The 15,737-nt window shown below is 44.3% G+C and overlaps 2 protein-coding genes across 4 annotated transcripts; one reads left to right on the top strand and one right to left on the bottom strand.

Annotated features, from left to right (window-relative positions):
• Positions 1-66: 66 nt before the first annotated feature.
• TMX2 (thioredoxin related transmembrane protein 2) lies at positions 67-9,590 on the bottom strand. Of its 3 annotated transcripts, XM_057729110.1 has the most exons (11): positions 9,368-9,590; positions 5,228-5,288; positions 4,867-4,980; positions 4,521-4,597; positions 4,182-4,288; positions 3,938-4,003; positions 3,729-3,858; positions 1,420-1,574; positions 1,185-1,330; positions 910-1,040; positions 67-204 (listed from the first exon to the last, which is right to left on the bottom strand). In XM_057729110.1, exons 1-10 carry the CDS (start codon positions 9,554-9,556, stop codon positions 940-942), a joined length of 1,146 nt encoding a protein of 381 aa, XP_057585093.1. In that variant the 5' UTR covers positions 9,557-9,590; the 3' UTR covers positions 67-204; positions 910-939. The 3 variants fall into 3 exon arrangements, with proteins under 3 accessions (XP_057585093.1, XP_057585094.1, XP_057585095.1); XM_057729111.1 differs by lacking the exons at positions 67-204; positions 910-1,040; positions 1,185-1,330; positions 1,420-1,574 and adding an exon at positions 2,124-2,971; XM_057729112.1 differs by lacking the exons at positions 67-204; positions 910-1,040; positions 1,185-1,330; positions 1,420-1,574 and having other exon boundaries at positions 3,766-3,858; positions 3,949-4,003.
• A 375-nt stretch (positions 9,591-9,965) lies between these two features.
• Positions 9,966-15,530, top strand: MED19 (mediator complex subunit 19). The gene is made up of 5 exons (XM_057726237.1): positions 9,966-10,230; positions 14,120-14,376; positions 14,540-14,636; positions 14,946-15,040; positions 15,139-15,530. The coding sequence occupies exons 1-5, from the start codon at positions 10,014-10,016 to the stop codon at positions 15,205-15,207; spliced, it is 735 nt and encodes a 244-aa protein (XP_057582220.1). The 5' UTR covers positions 9,966-10,013; the 3' UTR covers positions 15,208-15,530.
• Positions 15,531-15,737: the final 207 nt, after the last annotated feature.

Raw genomic sequence — 15,737 nt, 5'->3', positions numbered from 1 at the left:
TTCATTACTCACAGTTTATATCAAACTCAAATACTTTATTTTAATTTTTATTAAACCAAATCCAAGAACTTTTCAATGCCTTACTAGAGAATTGCCTCACAACTGAACCACCATTTCTGGAGGGAAGAAACCACAGCTTCAGGCACATGACTGCAGTTTGGCCATGTCCCGTCATATATGCTCCAACATCACCAGAGACAGAGGCTGTGAAAATGAGGGAGGAAGAAGTTAGAGAAGGGATCCAGGCAATCATATAGCGAGCCCTCCACCCTTGAACCTACAAACCCAGGAGAGCTCAAGGACTGCAGCCTCCCCCCACACCTCACTCAACATATCAAGTGGCTGACAGCATGCTTAAAGCAATGTATGAAGCACTAGGGATAAAGACCAGGTCAAACCCTGTGAGCAGGAGTGAGAGCACTACAATCAATGCAAGGTTAGCACGTGGGGCTGTAGCAGAATATACCAGTCACAAAAACACATTAATTACACAAAGATTTCATGAGGAAAGGGGACAATCACAACATATACAAATAAATGAGGAAGCCGGTGGGATTTACAGGAAAATGAGTTGTTTTTTAAACAAATATATAAAACTGGTCTATATCCCAAGGGCAACAATTAACTGTATTCTCTAAGGACACACTTTGCAATTCTATAGTCATTTACGTTGAAATGAAACATGGAGTTATTAGCAAAGGGCACACTGGATAGGAATCATTATTTGCTGACTTCAGTTTTCCCACCGGTAAAAAGGGGAGGGGGTATTCCCACTACAGGAAATCCTGAGAGCAGAAAAGAGAGATGAAAATGTAGGTCCTGTGTGAAATGAGGGCTTTAACATTAAGGGCTGCTTCGCCAACAGCCACACCAAGATCAGTCCACTCTCCCCCATTCCCCATTTCAAACCTCAGCGTGAGGCCTTGGGCCTACACCTTCCTACGAAAGGTACTTCTTCAGCTCCTTCACCACCTCTTGAGGCTCGGGGAACTTGAGTTTGCGTGGGGGCCCCTTCTTAATCCCAGTCCAGAGCTCCGCACCTTGGAAGAATCCACGTAAAGCTGAATTACTCTGGAATCCACCCGGAATTGCCCGAAGTCATCAGGCGGCGGCGGTTGGAGGCCCGCGCTGCCCCGCGTCGGACCCCTGCCCCTCCCCACTCCCCGCCCCGGGCCCTCACTCACGGCTGCCGTCTGGGCGCAGCAGCGTCACCTCGAAGCTGCCCCTCCGGGGCTTGCTGGGGTTCACCTTCACTGGAAGCTCCGGGGCCTCCAGGCGCAGTGCCTGGCTCAGGGCCGCGGCGTTGCGCCCGTAGACGCGTCAGCTCGTGCTAGCGAGAAATGGGCACGGTCAGAGACGGGGACCCTTGCTCTGCGGCGCCCCTGCCCGCCCCCCATCCCTCCCCCCAGGCCTTCTCACCAATGCTCAATAACGACGCTCGCCTCCTCCACTCCCTTCTGGCCGCTGGCCGGCTTCTCCCGCTTCTCGGCCGCTGCGGCCAGCGCCGCCTCGGCCTTCCGCTTCCTCCCGCGGGAAGCCATGGCGCCTGGCGCACGGCTGGGAACCGAGCCGACCTGGGGCGGGAATAGGGTGGAGACGCGGTCACGGGGCAGAGGCCAGCCAAGCTCCGAGCTCCAAACCGCAGCCCAGAAACTCGGCTCAGAACAAAACCCTTCTTACGCGGCAGAAAACGTGGCGCTGGGCGCACACGTGGTCTGAAGGCGGGGCCTTCGGGCAGAGCCACTGTGCACGCAGAGGCGGGGGAGGGACGGGGCGCTCCAGACCGAACCACCAGTGCTTAGGGGGGCGGGCACAGCAGGGGCGGCTTCCTGAAAACAAGCCAGGCTTCACACAGGCTTTTCTGTAACCCAGCGACCAGCTAAACGGTGTGCATCATGACCTCTGCCCAAAACCTCCTTCCTTGGACCCGCGGACCAAACCCAAACCAAGTCTACAACTTAGCTCTGGGGTTAGGGAAACTAAACCTTCTCCAGCTCTCCACAGTCCTGGGGACCTATGTGCAGCATTTGGTGAAACAAATCAGGATGGCCTTTGAAATTAAGAAGATGGACAATTCCTCTGCAGCTGCTTTTCTAATACAAGAATACCACACAAAGGCGCAATCAAAAGTAAATCCCAGTCTCTTTATTATGGAAAACCATCAACCGGTGTGGGGAAGGATGTAGGAGGGTAAGTGAACTCCAACCCTGTCCAGGGGCTTTCTCCTCCAGGGCCCACCATACAAAGGAAGTCTCAAACTTCTATGCCCCTTCCTCCCAATCTCCATAAAATATGCAGATTATTCACTACTAGCTTCAATGAGAAAACTCTGTGGTTAAAGGTTTCTCCTTGAGACCTGGGACAGGCTTATTATACTTTTTTTAATATAGGCCGCAGACCAAGCCAAAAGGGCCTAAAGAAGCACAAGTCCTTGAGGGAAAAATCTTAGCACTAACTCTGCATCTTGGCCTGTTATGTTAGGGTTTAATCTAATCTAAGTAGGCTGATGGAGATGTGTAGGTAGCACACAAGCAGTTGACAAACTGGCCCAAGCTTGGAGGAAAAGCATTCCCCCCACCATATAAGATCTTTCCCTCCCTCCAGTGAAACAGCAGGCCACAGCAGTAGAGGACTTCCTGGAGGATACCTGTCACTTCCTTGTATGCCTCTTAAAAATCAGAAGCAATACCCTGCCCCACCTAGGCCAAATAGGGAAAACATAAATAGAAGGCCAAGGCTTCAGGCAAGGCTTGTGGTTACAGAAAGGGCAGGGCCTCAGAGGTGCCTAGGATTGACAGGAGAGGAAGCACTGAAGGCAGGGATCCTATTTGTCCTTCTTGCTTTCCTCATCTGGCCCTGCAGTGGGCACTGGGGCCACAGGCTGCTCCTCGGGGATATTATCTCCAGCCTTTGATAGCTTCTTGGCCCGCTGATATAGCTCATTCAGGTTGAATTCTCGGATCACATTCTCCTGTGCAAAAGAGATGCACACATCAGGGTTCAGGCTGGAAGGGAGAGTTGTCTGGGAAGTAAGTACAGCTGACGCTTGAACAACGGTGTGGTTAGGACGCCAGCCCTCCTCTCAGTCAAAAATCCACCTGTAACTTGTAGTCAGCCTTCTGTATCCACAGTTCCTCCAAATCCGTGGTTCCACATGTGTGGATCCAACCGACAACATGGATTGTGTGCTACTGTAGTTTTTACTACTGAAAAATACCCACATAAGCGGACCAACACAGTTCTAATCCATTTGTTCAAGGGTCAATTGTACTTAGACACAACCTAGGAAAGGAGGAAGCAAAGGACAGGAATCTACTCTAACCCAGCTCTCCTTTTTTGGGTACCTAGAAAAGTCAACTAATACATACCTATTATGTGCCACTCACTGTGCCAAGAATTATAGCTACATTATTTAATGTAATCTGCAAAACAAAACCTGTGAGCCAAGTTGTTACCGTCTCTAATTTACTGCCAAGGAAACATTATAGGTGCAAGAGCCAGTGAGACTGAATCTTAAATAATAATTGTTCCTCAGTACTAACATGTCTGGCACATGGTAGAAACAATATAAATTTGCTGAGTGAATTCATGAATGAGGTCTAATAACTGGTCCACACTCAAAGCTTGTGGGCAAGTAGCAGAACTAGGAATCAAACCCAGGTTGGACTCTAAAACTCATCTACTGTTCCACACCTTCCCCCAAACCACATGCCCACTCTTTCATATACCTCAGAGAAAGTCCAAGAGACAGCTCGTCCTTTCTTATCAATCTGTGGCCGCCGCATGACCTCCTTTCCACCTTGGAACAGGATCAGGGTAGGGAGCTGCTTGGTGAGGGGTGACGTGCTCACTTTGTACCTACAGGGCCCAGAAGGTACTCTGTAAATGCATCTGTGTACATCACTCCAAGTGATCCCCTGCCCAGGCCCATACATACCGTGTACTAACATCAGTGTAGCGTCCAACATCCACTTTGCCAAAATTTAGCCCCGTACAATTGTACCTGAGAAGAATATATTATTTAACATAGTGAAAGAAGAGAGAATAACTCAATGAAATAGAAGTACAGATATCTGGAGGTGAGGGCGGGAGTGCCCTTGGTTGCAACGTGCAAAAATCAAAGCCAAAAACAATGAGAGGGAAGGTACAATGTCTATCATCCCTCCCTTTGTCCTACTCACTTGAGGGAAAGATCAGCGTAGATAGGTGCAAATGATTGGCAGTCATTAGACCAATTGGCAAAGAACTCCACAATCCAAGTGACCCTCTTGTCCCGCTCCAGCTCTTCCTGCCACACACAGAGAAGAAACAGTGAACCAGAATTACACAGACTCCTGCAAAGATTCAGACCTTCACACCAAATTCCTCATCCCAGCTTCCCCATACCTCTCCTCTAGATCCCATAAGGAACCAGTGCCCTTGTCTTCCATTCTGAAGCACTGTTGTTCCTCCTAGTGAGTAGAGAGCACAACTACAGAATCACCCACAAGGGACCCAAGAAACGGAGGAAGAATACTCACATCAATGGTTTTATCACTGAAGTACTTGATGTACTCAGGGCCCATATACAGGGGGGGTTTGCATGTCATCAGGAACACTAAACACAGAAAAAAAGATGTCACAGGAAACATATAAGGCCCTAGGCAGGGGATTTACTTTCAAACTAAAAGATTTCAAGCACCAAAGAGTGCACTTTCTGGACGTATATAGACACGTTCCCTTCCTCTTAAAATAAAATCTCTGTAGATTCTTATCATCTGAGCCTCACACATAATTACTTAGGTATAAGATATGGAAGAAGGGTATGGAGAACCTGGTTTGGGGCTGGAATCTGTTTCCCACAACCAAGTCTTACCATCTCCTTACCTATGCAGAGTGTGATGTAAAGCAGGCCCATGCGAATATCCAGGCGGAAGAAAAGAATTGCATTGGCCACTTTACTAAACATGAAGATGTTGCCTATATGTTGCTCCACGGTGACTGCAACACAAAGATGTCACAGGTCAGGCTGGGCTGCATGCTTTTACGTCCTACTATTTGCCCCTCTTCCCGGAGTACTTTGAAATGGGAGGGGGGGAGGGGATAAAAGTCCAAGATCAAATTCAGCCTTGGCACAGAATGAGCGACAAGTTCACCAAATAAGGCCCCTCTCATAACATGAATGAGCCAGGCGCCTCGGAGGTCATCAGTCCTAACCTTGAGAGGCTGAGAAGTAGGCGACACTTACTGGATCTGCGGTTCTTCATCATCACAATGGCACTGAGAAACATCAGGATCTCTACTTCTCTCTGGAACAGAATCAAAGCGACAGGAATGCCATGAACAGAAATGATTTAGGTGAGCAAGGGAGCCAAATATGTAATAAAAACCAACAGAGATCCAAACTGGGGATGGCAACTAGAGAGAAATAACTGGAGTCAGCTAAGGTGTAGTGGGGAAAACACCAGTCGGAAGATATAGGTTCCGGTTCTACCCCCTTTGCTTTCAGCAAAGCACTTAACCTCTTGAACTTTGGTTTCCTTGACTGAGCAATATTTCAAAATGCTATTGTGAGGATTAAATAAGATGAGTATCAAAGAGTTATATAAAGTATACAGTGTAGAACTGTAAGATGTTACAATCAACTCAATGTGACCCTGGTAATATAAAACTTTTCCAGGTAAACTTTCTTAGTAATAGTCCATTAATACAACATATGGTTATTCCATTTGTTTGGTTTTGTTTAAGTTAAATCATTCCTCTCTACCTAATACTCATAGCGACAACCCATGCACCTTTAATATAATTTGAGAGCTGAAGGAGGCCTTTCAAAGCTCTCACAGGTCCTTTTCAACACGTTGGCTTACAGTTCTTTCTCACCTTCTAGAATGCAAGCTCCATGTGAAGGAGTGAGACAGATGATACACATGACAAAGAAACAAACAAGATAATTTCAAAGAATTAAAGACTGCAATGAGAAATAGTAAGGACTCTGTGAGAGGAAGCATAGGGGGAGGGCTGACTGTAGATTGGATGGGCTAAGGCTTTCCATATGTTTCTGCTTATAATGCAGGGATCCAAATCATTATTTCAGACAGAACCAATTAGCTGCAATTTAGAGCTAGCAATCAGGGACCTAGGTTTTTAGCCTCAATCTCCAACAAAAAGCAACTGACTGGATTTAGAAATGGATATGTAAAGTGGGGGGTAGGGGATATGTCAGACCTTACTAAATATAATATCCGAGCAGAACTTAGGAAGAGTTTTCAAGAATGAAACTGGGTTAGAATTGGCACTTATAATGATGGAAAGATGAATTTAAAACGGGACCTATGGCCAATCAGGAGACCTAAGATAGGACTAAAAGGAATATACTCTAGATAGAGAATGGGTCTGTGGTAAAGACTGGCCAAGTATACTCCAAACCTTATTTCTTTTTTCTCCTGGGCATGCTGCAGGCAGACTCCCTCCTTGCATCTAGAGAGAACTGTGTGACTAGTACTCGTAAATGGAATGTGAATGGAAGTGATGTGCCACCTTGTGCCCAGGCGTTCAGAAAGGGTATGGATGCCCTTGCAGTTCAGCTTTCTTTCTTGGCTTGATGATGCTGAGATGATCTTAAGGCCATCAGTTGAAGACAGAATGAGACTGGGTTCCAGAATAACTGTATAAACCAGAGCCCCTTGGTTGTTTGCTTGTTTATTCATTGTTTCCAAACTTTTTATTAAGGACATTTTCAAACATACACAAAAGCATGGAGGATACTGAAGGGGAGCAGAATGTGCCACCTCAAAATATGCCACTTTGGCCTAAGGATTATTTTGAGTCTAAAGGCAACTGAGAAGAAGTAGAATAAAGAAAAGCTCCATGCCCTCCCTCTGTTTGTCTAAAAGTAGGACATAAATTTTCAAAGGTGCCCTTCCAACCTTCTCTACCAAGGACAAAACTAATCAGGGGAGATAACTGTAGACCCTATCAGCCTGGAGATAGCATCAGAGGAATCTACATAACAAACTAGCCTTTATCTACCATTAGTTTAACTTTTCACAGTTTTCTGCTCTTGCAAGCCTAAAACTCCTTCCTTCGTCCTGTCAATTCTCCACAAATATATGGTTTTTGTTGAAGATGCCACGTAAGCTGGAGTTCTAAGCCACTTTTGAGTTGCTGATTTTTGCCTGGGTATCTCCTGTGTATACAAGTTATACATGTTAATAAACTTCTGTTTGTATTTTAACTGTCTTGAATCTGTCTTTTATTACAGGGGTCTCAGGCAAGACTTCGGAAGGATAAAGGGAAAATTATTTTCTGCCCCCTACAATACCTTAATAAACCCCTATTACTGAGCTTCAATAGTAATATTTTGCCAATATGGTTCAATCTCATCTATGCTACCCATTTCTTTTGCTGGAGAAACAAAGCAAATTCCAACTATATCATTTCACCTGTAAATACTTCAGTATCTATGTTTACAGATGAGAACTTTTTAAAACAAACCAAAATACTGTTATCATACCTAACAAAATTAACAATAATTCCTTACTGTTATCTAATACCCGGCCCGTATTCAAATTCAAAGGCTAAGAATAAAGTATTAGATTTTGTACAGTTTTGTACAGTTGTTTGTTAAAATAAGAAGCAAGCAAGCAAGATCCATAAATTGCATTTAGCCAAAGTGTTTCTTTGGTCTTCTTTAATCTCTAAAGGATATCTGCTCTTCCTTTTTATCCCAGGCTATTTATCTGTTGGAGACCTTGGGTCATTTGTACCACCAACTCTCTTGGATTTGGCTGCTTACATAGGTATGGTATGTGTTCTGACAATGATGATCCTCTATTTCCCATATTTCTTGTAAAGTGGTAATGAAATCTAGAGATTTTAATACAATGAAATCCAAATCTTTTGCCAAAAATACATCATAGGGGGTGCTACGTACTCGCCACTGAATCACTTCAGAGGACATATCAACCTTTCATCTAATGGCTTTAGATGATCATTGTCTAGATTTATTATTTCATTAGAGAATGTTACATAATTTTTAAATACTATCACTCCTTCTGTATTAGCTCAAATTCTTCTATATCAATTATTTGGTTACTCTGACAGTATGTAGAGGAAAAGCAAAATGCTTGATTCTTTCCCTTTAGTTAATACAATAGAAACAAACTTTTATTCTGTTAAACCACTGAAATTTTGAAGTTTATCTGTTATTGCTAACATTATTTACCTTAATATTCTAACTTCCAAATCACCAAGATAAATCAGTAAAACACAGATTTTTCCAGGAAAACAAACACTGGCTATAAATACTACATAATTAAAAAAAAAATCCTAACCGAGTATTAAGAAAATATAAAGTCTTACAGTATTTTGCATATTATTAGACAAGAGTATACACAGAAATTAACTGTATAAAAGGCCCCTCCTTTTATTAAAATCCTTATTACTATCCACTTATACGTCTCAATCTCATTTTGTTTAAAGTAGTATAAATAAAAATAGGATCTTTTGAAGTAGCATGGCTACATTTGAGCTAATTAATAACACTGTCTGGGAAAGGACAGAGAAAATATGCAAAAGTAAACAAGGGATGGAGAATAAAAGTAAGGAAGTGGGTTCTGTTAAAGGTCAAGACTCACTTTGGGGTCTTGAAAAAAGACAAAAACTCTGGTGACCCTCATTCCTCAGAACACAGATGCAGCTATACAGCAGAGAGCTTCAACTTATTTTTCTGAGTGGTCCCTGCACTCCAGCTCAGGGAGTACTGCAAAAAGCCTGAGATAGCTTTCTTTGCAATGTATTTTTCACAATTCATTTCAACAGGCCTAACAATTCTATTCATTTTTACATCCCCAGGAGGCAGCACATACCTAGCATACAATCCTCACTCTGCAACTGTTAACTGAATTAAGAAATGGCTGACAGAGCGTGCTGGTACCATGGCCAGAAGAGCGGTTTCAAGTCCTAGTTCCTTACTAGTTGTGTGACCTTCGACAAGTCGCCTAACCACGCCTTGATCAATTTCTTCATCAATAAAACGAGAATACTACTTGCCCTGTTCCTCAAGAAGCTTTACATAATGAGCAGCACTGGAAAACAGTGTACTTGCCTAGTTTGGGTAGGGCTGTTATCGAGTATGAATTGTGAGACGGAAAGGAGCTTGGACTCAGAAGACTTAGGCTGTTGTGCAGGCTAACCGGCTGTTTTCCCATCCTAAACAACACGTTGAGGCTCGATGGCGATTCACACCCTATTCTTTAATAGTCTGTTAAATCTGCTAGAGGTTCGGAACCTCAGGTGTTCTCACAAAGGTAAACCTCGGGGCTCCCGGATGCAATCACAGGGGGAGGGACAGTCAAGGTCGCGGGGTCCTAAAGCGGGGGTCGCTCACCCAGTCAAAGTCACACGGGTTCCCGTCCTCGCGTTGCGTGGGGAGACTGTGACAGACAGGGGGCAGCTTCCTCACGAGTAGAAAGGCAGCTGAGAGCACGGCTGACAGAAGGTAATAAGGTCGGGCCAGCCATCGTGAAAGTCGCGGCACCGAATACACAAAAGCAATTAAAGGTGCCAGGACTGCCATCTTTCCGGCCCCAGCGGCTCCTGCCGCTCATCGGCGTCCGTAGGTCTGGCCCCGCCCCTCCCATCATCGAGGCTTCCATTGGGCCTAGTGTCGGATGCACCGCCCCTGAACCCGGAAGTGGATCCCTGATTGGCCTCCTCGGCCGGTAAAAAAGACTGAGACAGGGATTTAAGATTTTATTGGCTAATCTAGCTGTCGCTTTTCTTACGTAAGTCATTTGATTGATTATGCGACTGTGGCGAGTGGAGGTATTGGAGGAGTATTTAATAACGTTAGATAGTACTTCCGGAACGTTCTCGGAAGGCGACGGAAGTAGTTTCCGGAAGAAGGTGGGCAGGGCTCGAGGTGATCCAATAGTAAGCGGCTCCTGGAGGAAGAGGGTGGTACGCTGTGTAAAGGTTGACCAGTGAAAATCATTAACGCCAGACACTGGGACAGCGCCGGGGCGGAGGGGACGATGGAGAATTTCACGGCGCTGTTTGGGGCTCAGGCTGACCCACCGCCGCCCCCAACCGCACTCGGCTTTGGACCTGGAAAGCCTCCACCCCCACCTCCTCCTCCTCCGGGCGGGGGACCCGGCCCCGCTCCGCCCCCAACCGCGGCCTCGGCCCCTCCCGGCGCCGACAAGTCAGCGGCAGGTTGTGGCCCCTTCTACCTAATGCGGGAACTGCCAGGTGAGTACGAGGCCTGGCCGAAGCCAGCCAATCCGATCATAGCGAGAAGCTGACGGGCGTGGCTCTCAGCCTGCTGTCGGAGGTGAGGGGTGACCTAGGCAACGCATGCGGAGATTTCAGAGCTATATATTGGTAAGGGCTCTGAGGATTCACAACCAAAGGGATGACATGAATTCTTGGGATGGATTGGGAATGAGAAGAGTGGGTCTCCGTGACCACCTTTCACGGTCTATCCTGCCGCTGTCCCTGACAGTAGTTTGTGGCTCTCTAAAAATTATCCAGGGTTTGAATTTGGAACTTGAGAGTCCTAATTTAACATCCTTGCAGACCTAGTTCCAAATCTGCCTCGAACTTTCCGTTGGTTTGGGGCATGTTGCCTGTCTTCCTTCTCTGGGCCCCCGCGTTTCTTCGTCTGTTCAAAGTGATTAGAATTGAACCAGATTCTTTCGTTCAAAAAGTTATTGTGTTGAGCATGTACGCTATGTACCAAGCCCTGTTCTACATGCTGAAGGTACAGCTGTGAACAGGACTGACAAGATCCTTGCCTTTTTGGGAGTTTACATGCCCGTGGAGGAGGCAGAGTAACAGGATGATATCATATCAGATAGTGGTTATGGCTGTAAGGAGAAAATGTGGTAAAGAATTGAGGGGGCAGAACCACTCTAGCTAGAGTGATCCGAGATGTCCTCTCTGAGTAGGTAACATTAGAGCTAAAATGTAAGCACAGCGACAGGGCTAGCCATTGATGAGTGGGTGGAGGGATAACTCTGGATACAAAAAGTGAAATCAAAAGCCCTGATATGAGAAAAATCTTGTAATATTTGAGGGATAGAAGACCAATTGGACTCTAGTGAAGTGAACAGGGAAAGAGGAGATGAAGGTGGGAGAGTTAGGCAGAGGCATCTAAATATTTTAGATGTTTAGATTTTAAGTTCGGGGGAAGCCGTTTTGATACAAGAGAGTGACATGATCTAACTTATTTACCTTTCTTTAATCATTCAAGCAGTTAAGGAAGGAAAGTGGGAAAATCAGCCAGAAGTTACTGCTTAGTAGTTCAGGAAAAGATGACTGGACTAGGCGATAGCAGTGGAGGAGAGAAGTAAGTGGATGCAGGATAAATGGTAGAGGTAGAGCTGACGGGAATGAAAAATTGATTATAGAAGTGAAGGAGAGAGACTTCCCTGGTGGTCCAGTGGTTAAGAATCCGCCTTCCAATGCAGGGGACGCAGGTTTGATCTGTGGTCGGGGAACTAAGATCCCACATGCCATGGGTCAGCTAAGCCCTCAAGCTGTGACTAAGACCCAACGCAGCCAAATAAATAATTTAATTACTTTTTTTTAAAAAAAAAAAAAGTGAAGGAGAGAGGAATTGAGGATTTCGAAGTTTTTGGCTTGAATAATGGGTGGATGGTAGTGCTGAGATCAGGAAAGAACAAGTTTAAGGAAGTGGAAATCAAGTCATTTTGGACGTGTTAAGTCTGCAGGATGCCTTTCAGTTCATCCCAAGTCCTACTACTACATCAAGAGCTGAGGTAAGTAATAATGAATATCGTTACAGACTTTGAAGTTCACAGTGCAGTTACATATATTATAGTATTTAATACTTAAGACTAGTCCCTTGAGATAAGCATTGTTATCTGCATTTTATAGTTGAAAAAACTGAAGCACAGCGAGGTTGACTTGACTTCAGTTAATTAGTGGTTGATGTCTGCCAGCAATTTAACCTTAACCTGTTTTGATTGTACCCATTTACATCACTTGATAGATATGGAATATCTGTTCTGGGCAAATGCTGGGTATATAGAAGAGGGGGCATGTGATGAGAAGGGGAGAGAGATAATAATCCTGGTCCTTGCTTTTAAGCAGCTAATTTTGCTTAAGAATGCAGAGTGTGTGGTTTAAGGGTAAAGTAGTGCCTATTATTTCTTGTCAGGATTAATGTTATTATTTTCTGGTCATGTCGCACATACAACTACTAAAAACTACGTGATAATTTTCAAAGTGTGTTCCTTGTTATTTAAAATGACAGCAAGAATAAGTTGTCACTTTAGTTGGACTTGAAAGAATTCATATTGGTGAAGAAAATTAGGAAGAATTTTCCTATATTAGGTCAGTTTTTCTAAACGAAATTTTCTGAAAGGAAACAATATGAGGGGTGGTTTTTTTTTCAGGAGATGGTGAATACCCATTTGGATGGATCAGAAATTTTACACAGGGGAATATCAGTTGGTTAGGCCCCAAAGCTAAGTTGCAGTAAGATATGTTTAACCGTGAGTGCCAGTCAAAGGAATTTGAGCTTTTTCCTTAGAGAATAGGAAACCATTGAGATGTTTGAATTGAGTACTGCTTCTAAAGATATCTGGAGAGTGTACTAGAATAAAGGAACCATGTACTAGAATAAAGGAACCATGAGTGAGGTGGGGAAGATTTGGAGTTTAAAAAAAAAATTAAGTCTGAATTAATTAAGAGGATGTTGGAAATGTAAGATTAGTTTTCAGGAGAGGAAGCTGAAGGAGAGAGATTTATAAATCATCTTCATGGAACTGATGGGCAAAACAGAAAGTGGGATGTACTCTTAAAGAATTTAGAAAAAGCACAGAGTGCCTTTTCACCTGAGCCTTGAGTATAATCATCTGGAAGGAGAGCTGACAGAGGGGAAAAAAATCAGGATACTCTAATGGCAGGAGGCAGTGCTGAGTTATGAGAAGTACCAGGGCACTGAATCTCCTGCCATTACAGTGGACCACTCTTCTGAGACATTTGGCATGGAAAAACAAATGTAAGGCCTGTCGGTAGGCAGGAAAAATACCTTGTTCATTTAATGTGTATTGAGCATCAGTGGTACCTGAATGAGCAAGGCATTTTCTCTGCCCTCAACGGGCCCATAGCTCAGAACCTGAGTTTTCTCAAGTGAATGATTATAAACAGGTCACTTTCATCATTTGTACCAAGTGTTCATCATAACTATACATGAAATTGCAGGCTAGATATTTCTGTCCTCACCACTGGACCCTAGTTAAATTACTAATAAATTTGTATTCTCTGAAAAGGTCATCCGTGAAATATTTATACTAATAATGCCTTCCAGTTATATACTACTTTATACTTTTCAATGTTTTCATTTGAACCTTAAAAAAGAGTAAGTGTAATTAAGGTAGCTTTTACCCCATCCCATAGATAAGTGGAAACTGAGGCATAGACGACAGCTAGGATTAGAATTCTAGTTGCCCAACTTCCTATCAGACATTTCTTTCTTCCAGGCAAAGGTATCATATTTGGTATTATTAGGAAGAATAAAGATGGTTGTAACGAAAGTTATGCAGCAATAGCTAAGAAAAATCTGTTTTTCTCTGTAAAGGTGATTAGTGTTTATTGCTAGTGTTAAAAAAAAAAAAAAGGAAGCAAGACACTCAAGCCACTGGGTCATATTTGGCCCTAAGCTTGCTTGTAGCTGAGCTGTGAAGTTATATTATTTCTGGTCGTGGTCAAAAGTATAATTTCACATTAGTACACTTATGAAATGCAGAACAGTGTTTAGCACAGAGTATGAGCATCATATATTACTCTGGTTGGTCCAAGTGTCTCCTTCATTGGGTTAAAGCAGTTTCCATTGCTGCCCTATTTGGATTTTTGCCTATTTTTTTGTTTTTCTCCTTCTCATTCCAACCTACCATTCTATAGTATTATATTTTTAGTGTTTATTGTATATTATCTACCTTTGCTGTTTCTTACTTTAAAAATAACTTTTTTTTTTTTTTTGTAATTCTCGCTTAAAAGTTTATTTAGGTTAAAATAGAGTCCTTTACTTTCCCTTCTGGGTGAATGACTTAAAAAATTCTCTACTCTTGGGACTAACTTTTTCCATTATTATTCTCCCTGTATCCTCTAGGCAGCACAGAGCTGACAGGCAGCACTAATCTGATCACACACTACAATCTGGAACATGCCTATAATAAATTCTGTGGGAAGAAAGTGAAGGAGAAGCTAAGTAACTTCCTGCCTGACCTGCCAGGGATGATTGATCTGCCTGGTTCCCATGACAACAGCAGCCTCCGCTCCCTCATTGAAAAGCCCCCTATTCTTGGTGGCTCTTTTAATCCTATCACAGGGACCATGCTGGCTGGCTTCCGCCTCCACGCAGGCCCGGTGAGTCCCCTCTTGAGGAGGAAGGCAAATGGGGAGGCCTGAAAGGCATGGAGGTGGTTTCTCTCTCCACGTCTGTTCCTTCATAACTTACTGAGCAGAACAGATGATGGGAGCAGGGGATTTCCTCCCTCTACTCACCTGGACCTTCCTTTGGTTCCTTCAGTTGCCCGAGCAGTGTCGTCTGATGCATATTCAGCCTCCCAAGAAGAAGAATAAGCAGAAGCACAAACAGAGCCGTACCCAGGATCCTGTCCCCCCAGGTAAGAAGCAGTTCTCTTCAAAGCCCGAAAGTCGGACATTCTGAATCTGGTTTGACCTTCCTCAGTTAATAACCTAGTTAAGTTCCTTCCGAGCCCTGGACTCCCAAATTCTCCTTGAAGAAATTGACATAATGTGGTCTCCTGGGCAATTAGGAACTTGGGACAGGGGCTCAAGCAGTGCCTCCGAATCCTTTCTGGTCATTTGAAGAAAAGCAGTTGCCCTCGACTAGGGGTTTTCCTCGTTTTCAGAGTTCTCGCAGTGGAGAATTTTGAGCTCAACAGGTGATAGGCACCTCATATCTCCTACAGAAACACCATCTGATTCAGATCACAAGAAGAAGAAAAAGAAAAAAGAAGAGGATCCTGAACGGAAAAGGAAGAAGAAAGAGAAGAAGAAAAAGAAGGTATGGTATCTGCCTGTGACTGCAGCCCAGTGTTTCCCCATCTCACCCGTCCCAGGTAGAGCCTTGTTCTCTTACCCTTCCTTCCTTTTCTTCTCCAGAACCGACACAGTCCAGACCACCCAGGTATGGGCAGCTCTCAGGCCAGCAGCAGCAGCAGCCTCCGCTAACAGGACCCATGGGCTCTGCCAGAATGGCTTTCCTACTGTACTGAACCTGCTGACAAAAGCTGCCTTCTGGGCTCTTGGTCACTGCCTTGGGAGCATCCCCTGCAGCTGGGACAGCAGCCAGCTCCTGCTGTGCTCAGTTAAGATGAACACATTGTAAGAGAGAAGGGCCATGCTTTTGTAAGCCTCAGCCCAGTTTGCTTTCTCATGGACATCTCTTCCTCTCCCAGGAAGCTTTCTTTTCCTCTCTTCTGTGCGGTTTGTCTGATGTAGGACTTTATCTGATTTGTTAGGATTTTTATTTTCTTAAAACTGCATTTATCAAACTGGCTGAAATGTGGCTGCCTGTTAAGAGGTAAGTGCCTTTCTATGAGAGTCAGGGTTTAAGCCAAGGCATGCTAAGATCTGAGGGGATTTGGGTCTTCTATTACATTATCTCATCAGCAGGCAGGGAAACAACCAAAATGAGATTGGGGAACGTGGTCCAGAAGCAAGGCAGAGCTTGCTAATACCTTTCTACAGCAGACTTGTAA

Source organism: Hippopotamus amphibius, chromosome 3 (assembly GCF_030028045.1).
Source record: "Hippopotamus amphibius kiboko isolate mHipAmp2 chromosome 3, mHipAmp2.hap2, whole genome shotgun sequence".
Lineage (NCBI taxonomy): Eukaryota > Metazoa > Chordata > Mammalia > Artiodactyla > Hippopotamidae > Hippopotamus > Hippopotamus amphibius.
The sequence above is the reverse complement of the archived record's forward strand: the minus strand, read 5'-3'. Positions and strand labels throughout refer to the sequence as shown.

Coding starts and splice junctions, on each gene's coding strand:
- TMX2 (XM_057729111.1), bottom strand. CDS start 9,556: ATGGCAGTCCTGGCACCTTTAATTGCTTTTGTGTATTCGGTGCCGCGA. Junction 4,981..5,227: donor GATGAAGAACCGCAGATCCA/GTAAGTGTCGCC, acceptor TTTGTGTTGCAG/TCACCGTGGAGCAACATATA. Junction 2,972..3,728: donor TCTCTTGGACTTTCTCTGAG/GTATATGAAAGA, acceptor TCTTTTGCACAG/GAGAATGTGATCCGAGAATT.
- MED19 (XM_057726237.1), top strand. CDS start 10,014: ATGGAGAATTTCACGGCGCTGTTTGGGGCTCAGGCTGACCCACCGCCG. Junction 14,637..14,945: donor CCAGGATCCTGTCCCCCCAG/GTAAGAAGCAGT, acceptor TATCTCCTACAG/AAACACCATCTGATTCAGAT. Junction 15,041..15,138: donor AAGAGAAGAAGAAAAAGAAG/GTATGGTATCTG, acceptor TTTCTTCTCCAG/AACCGACACAGTCCAGACCA.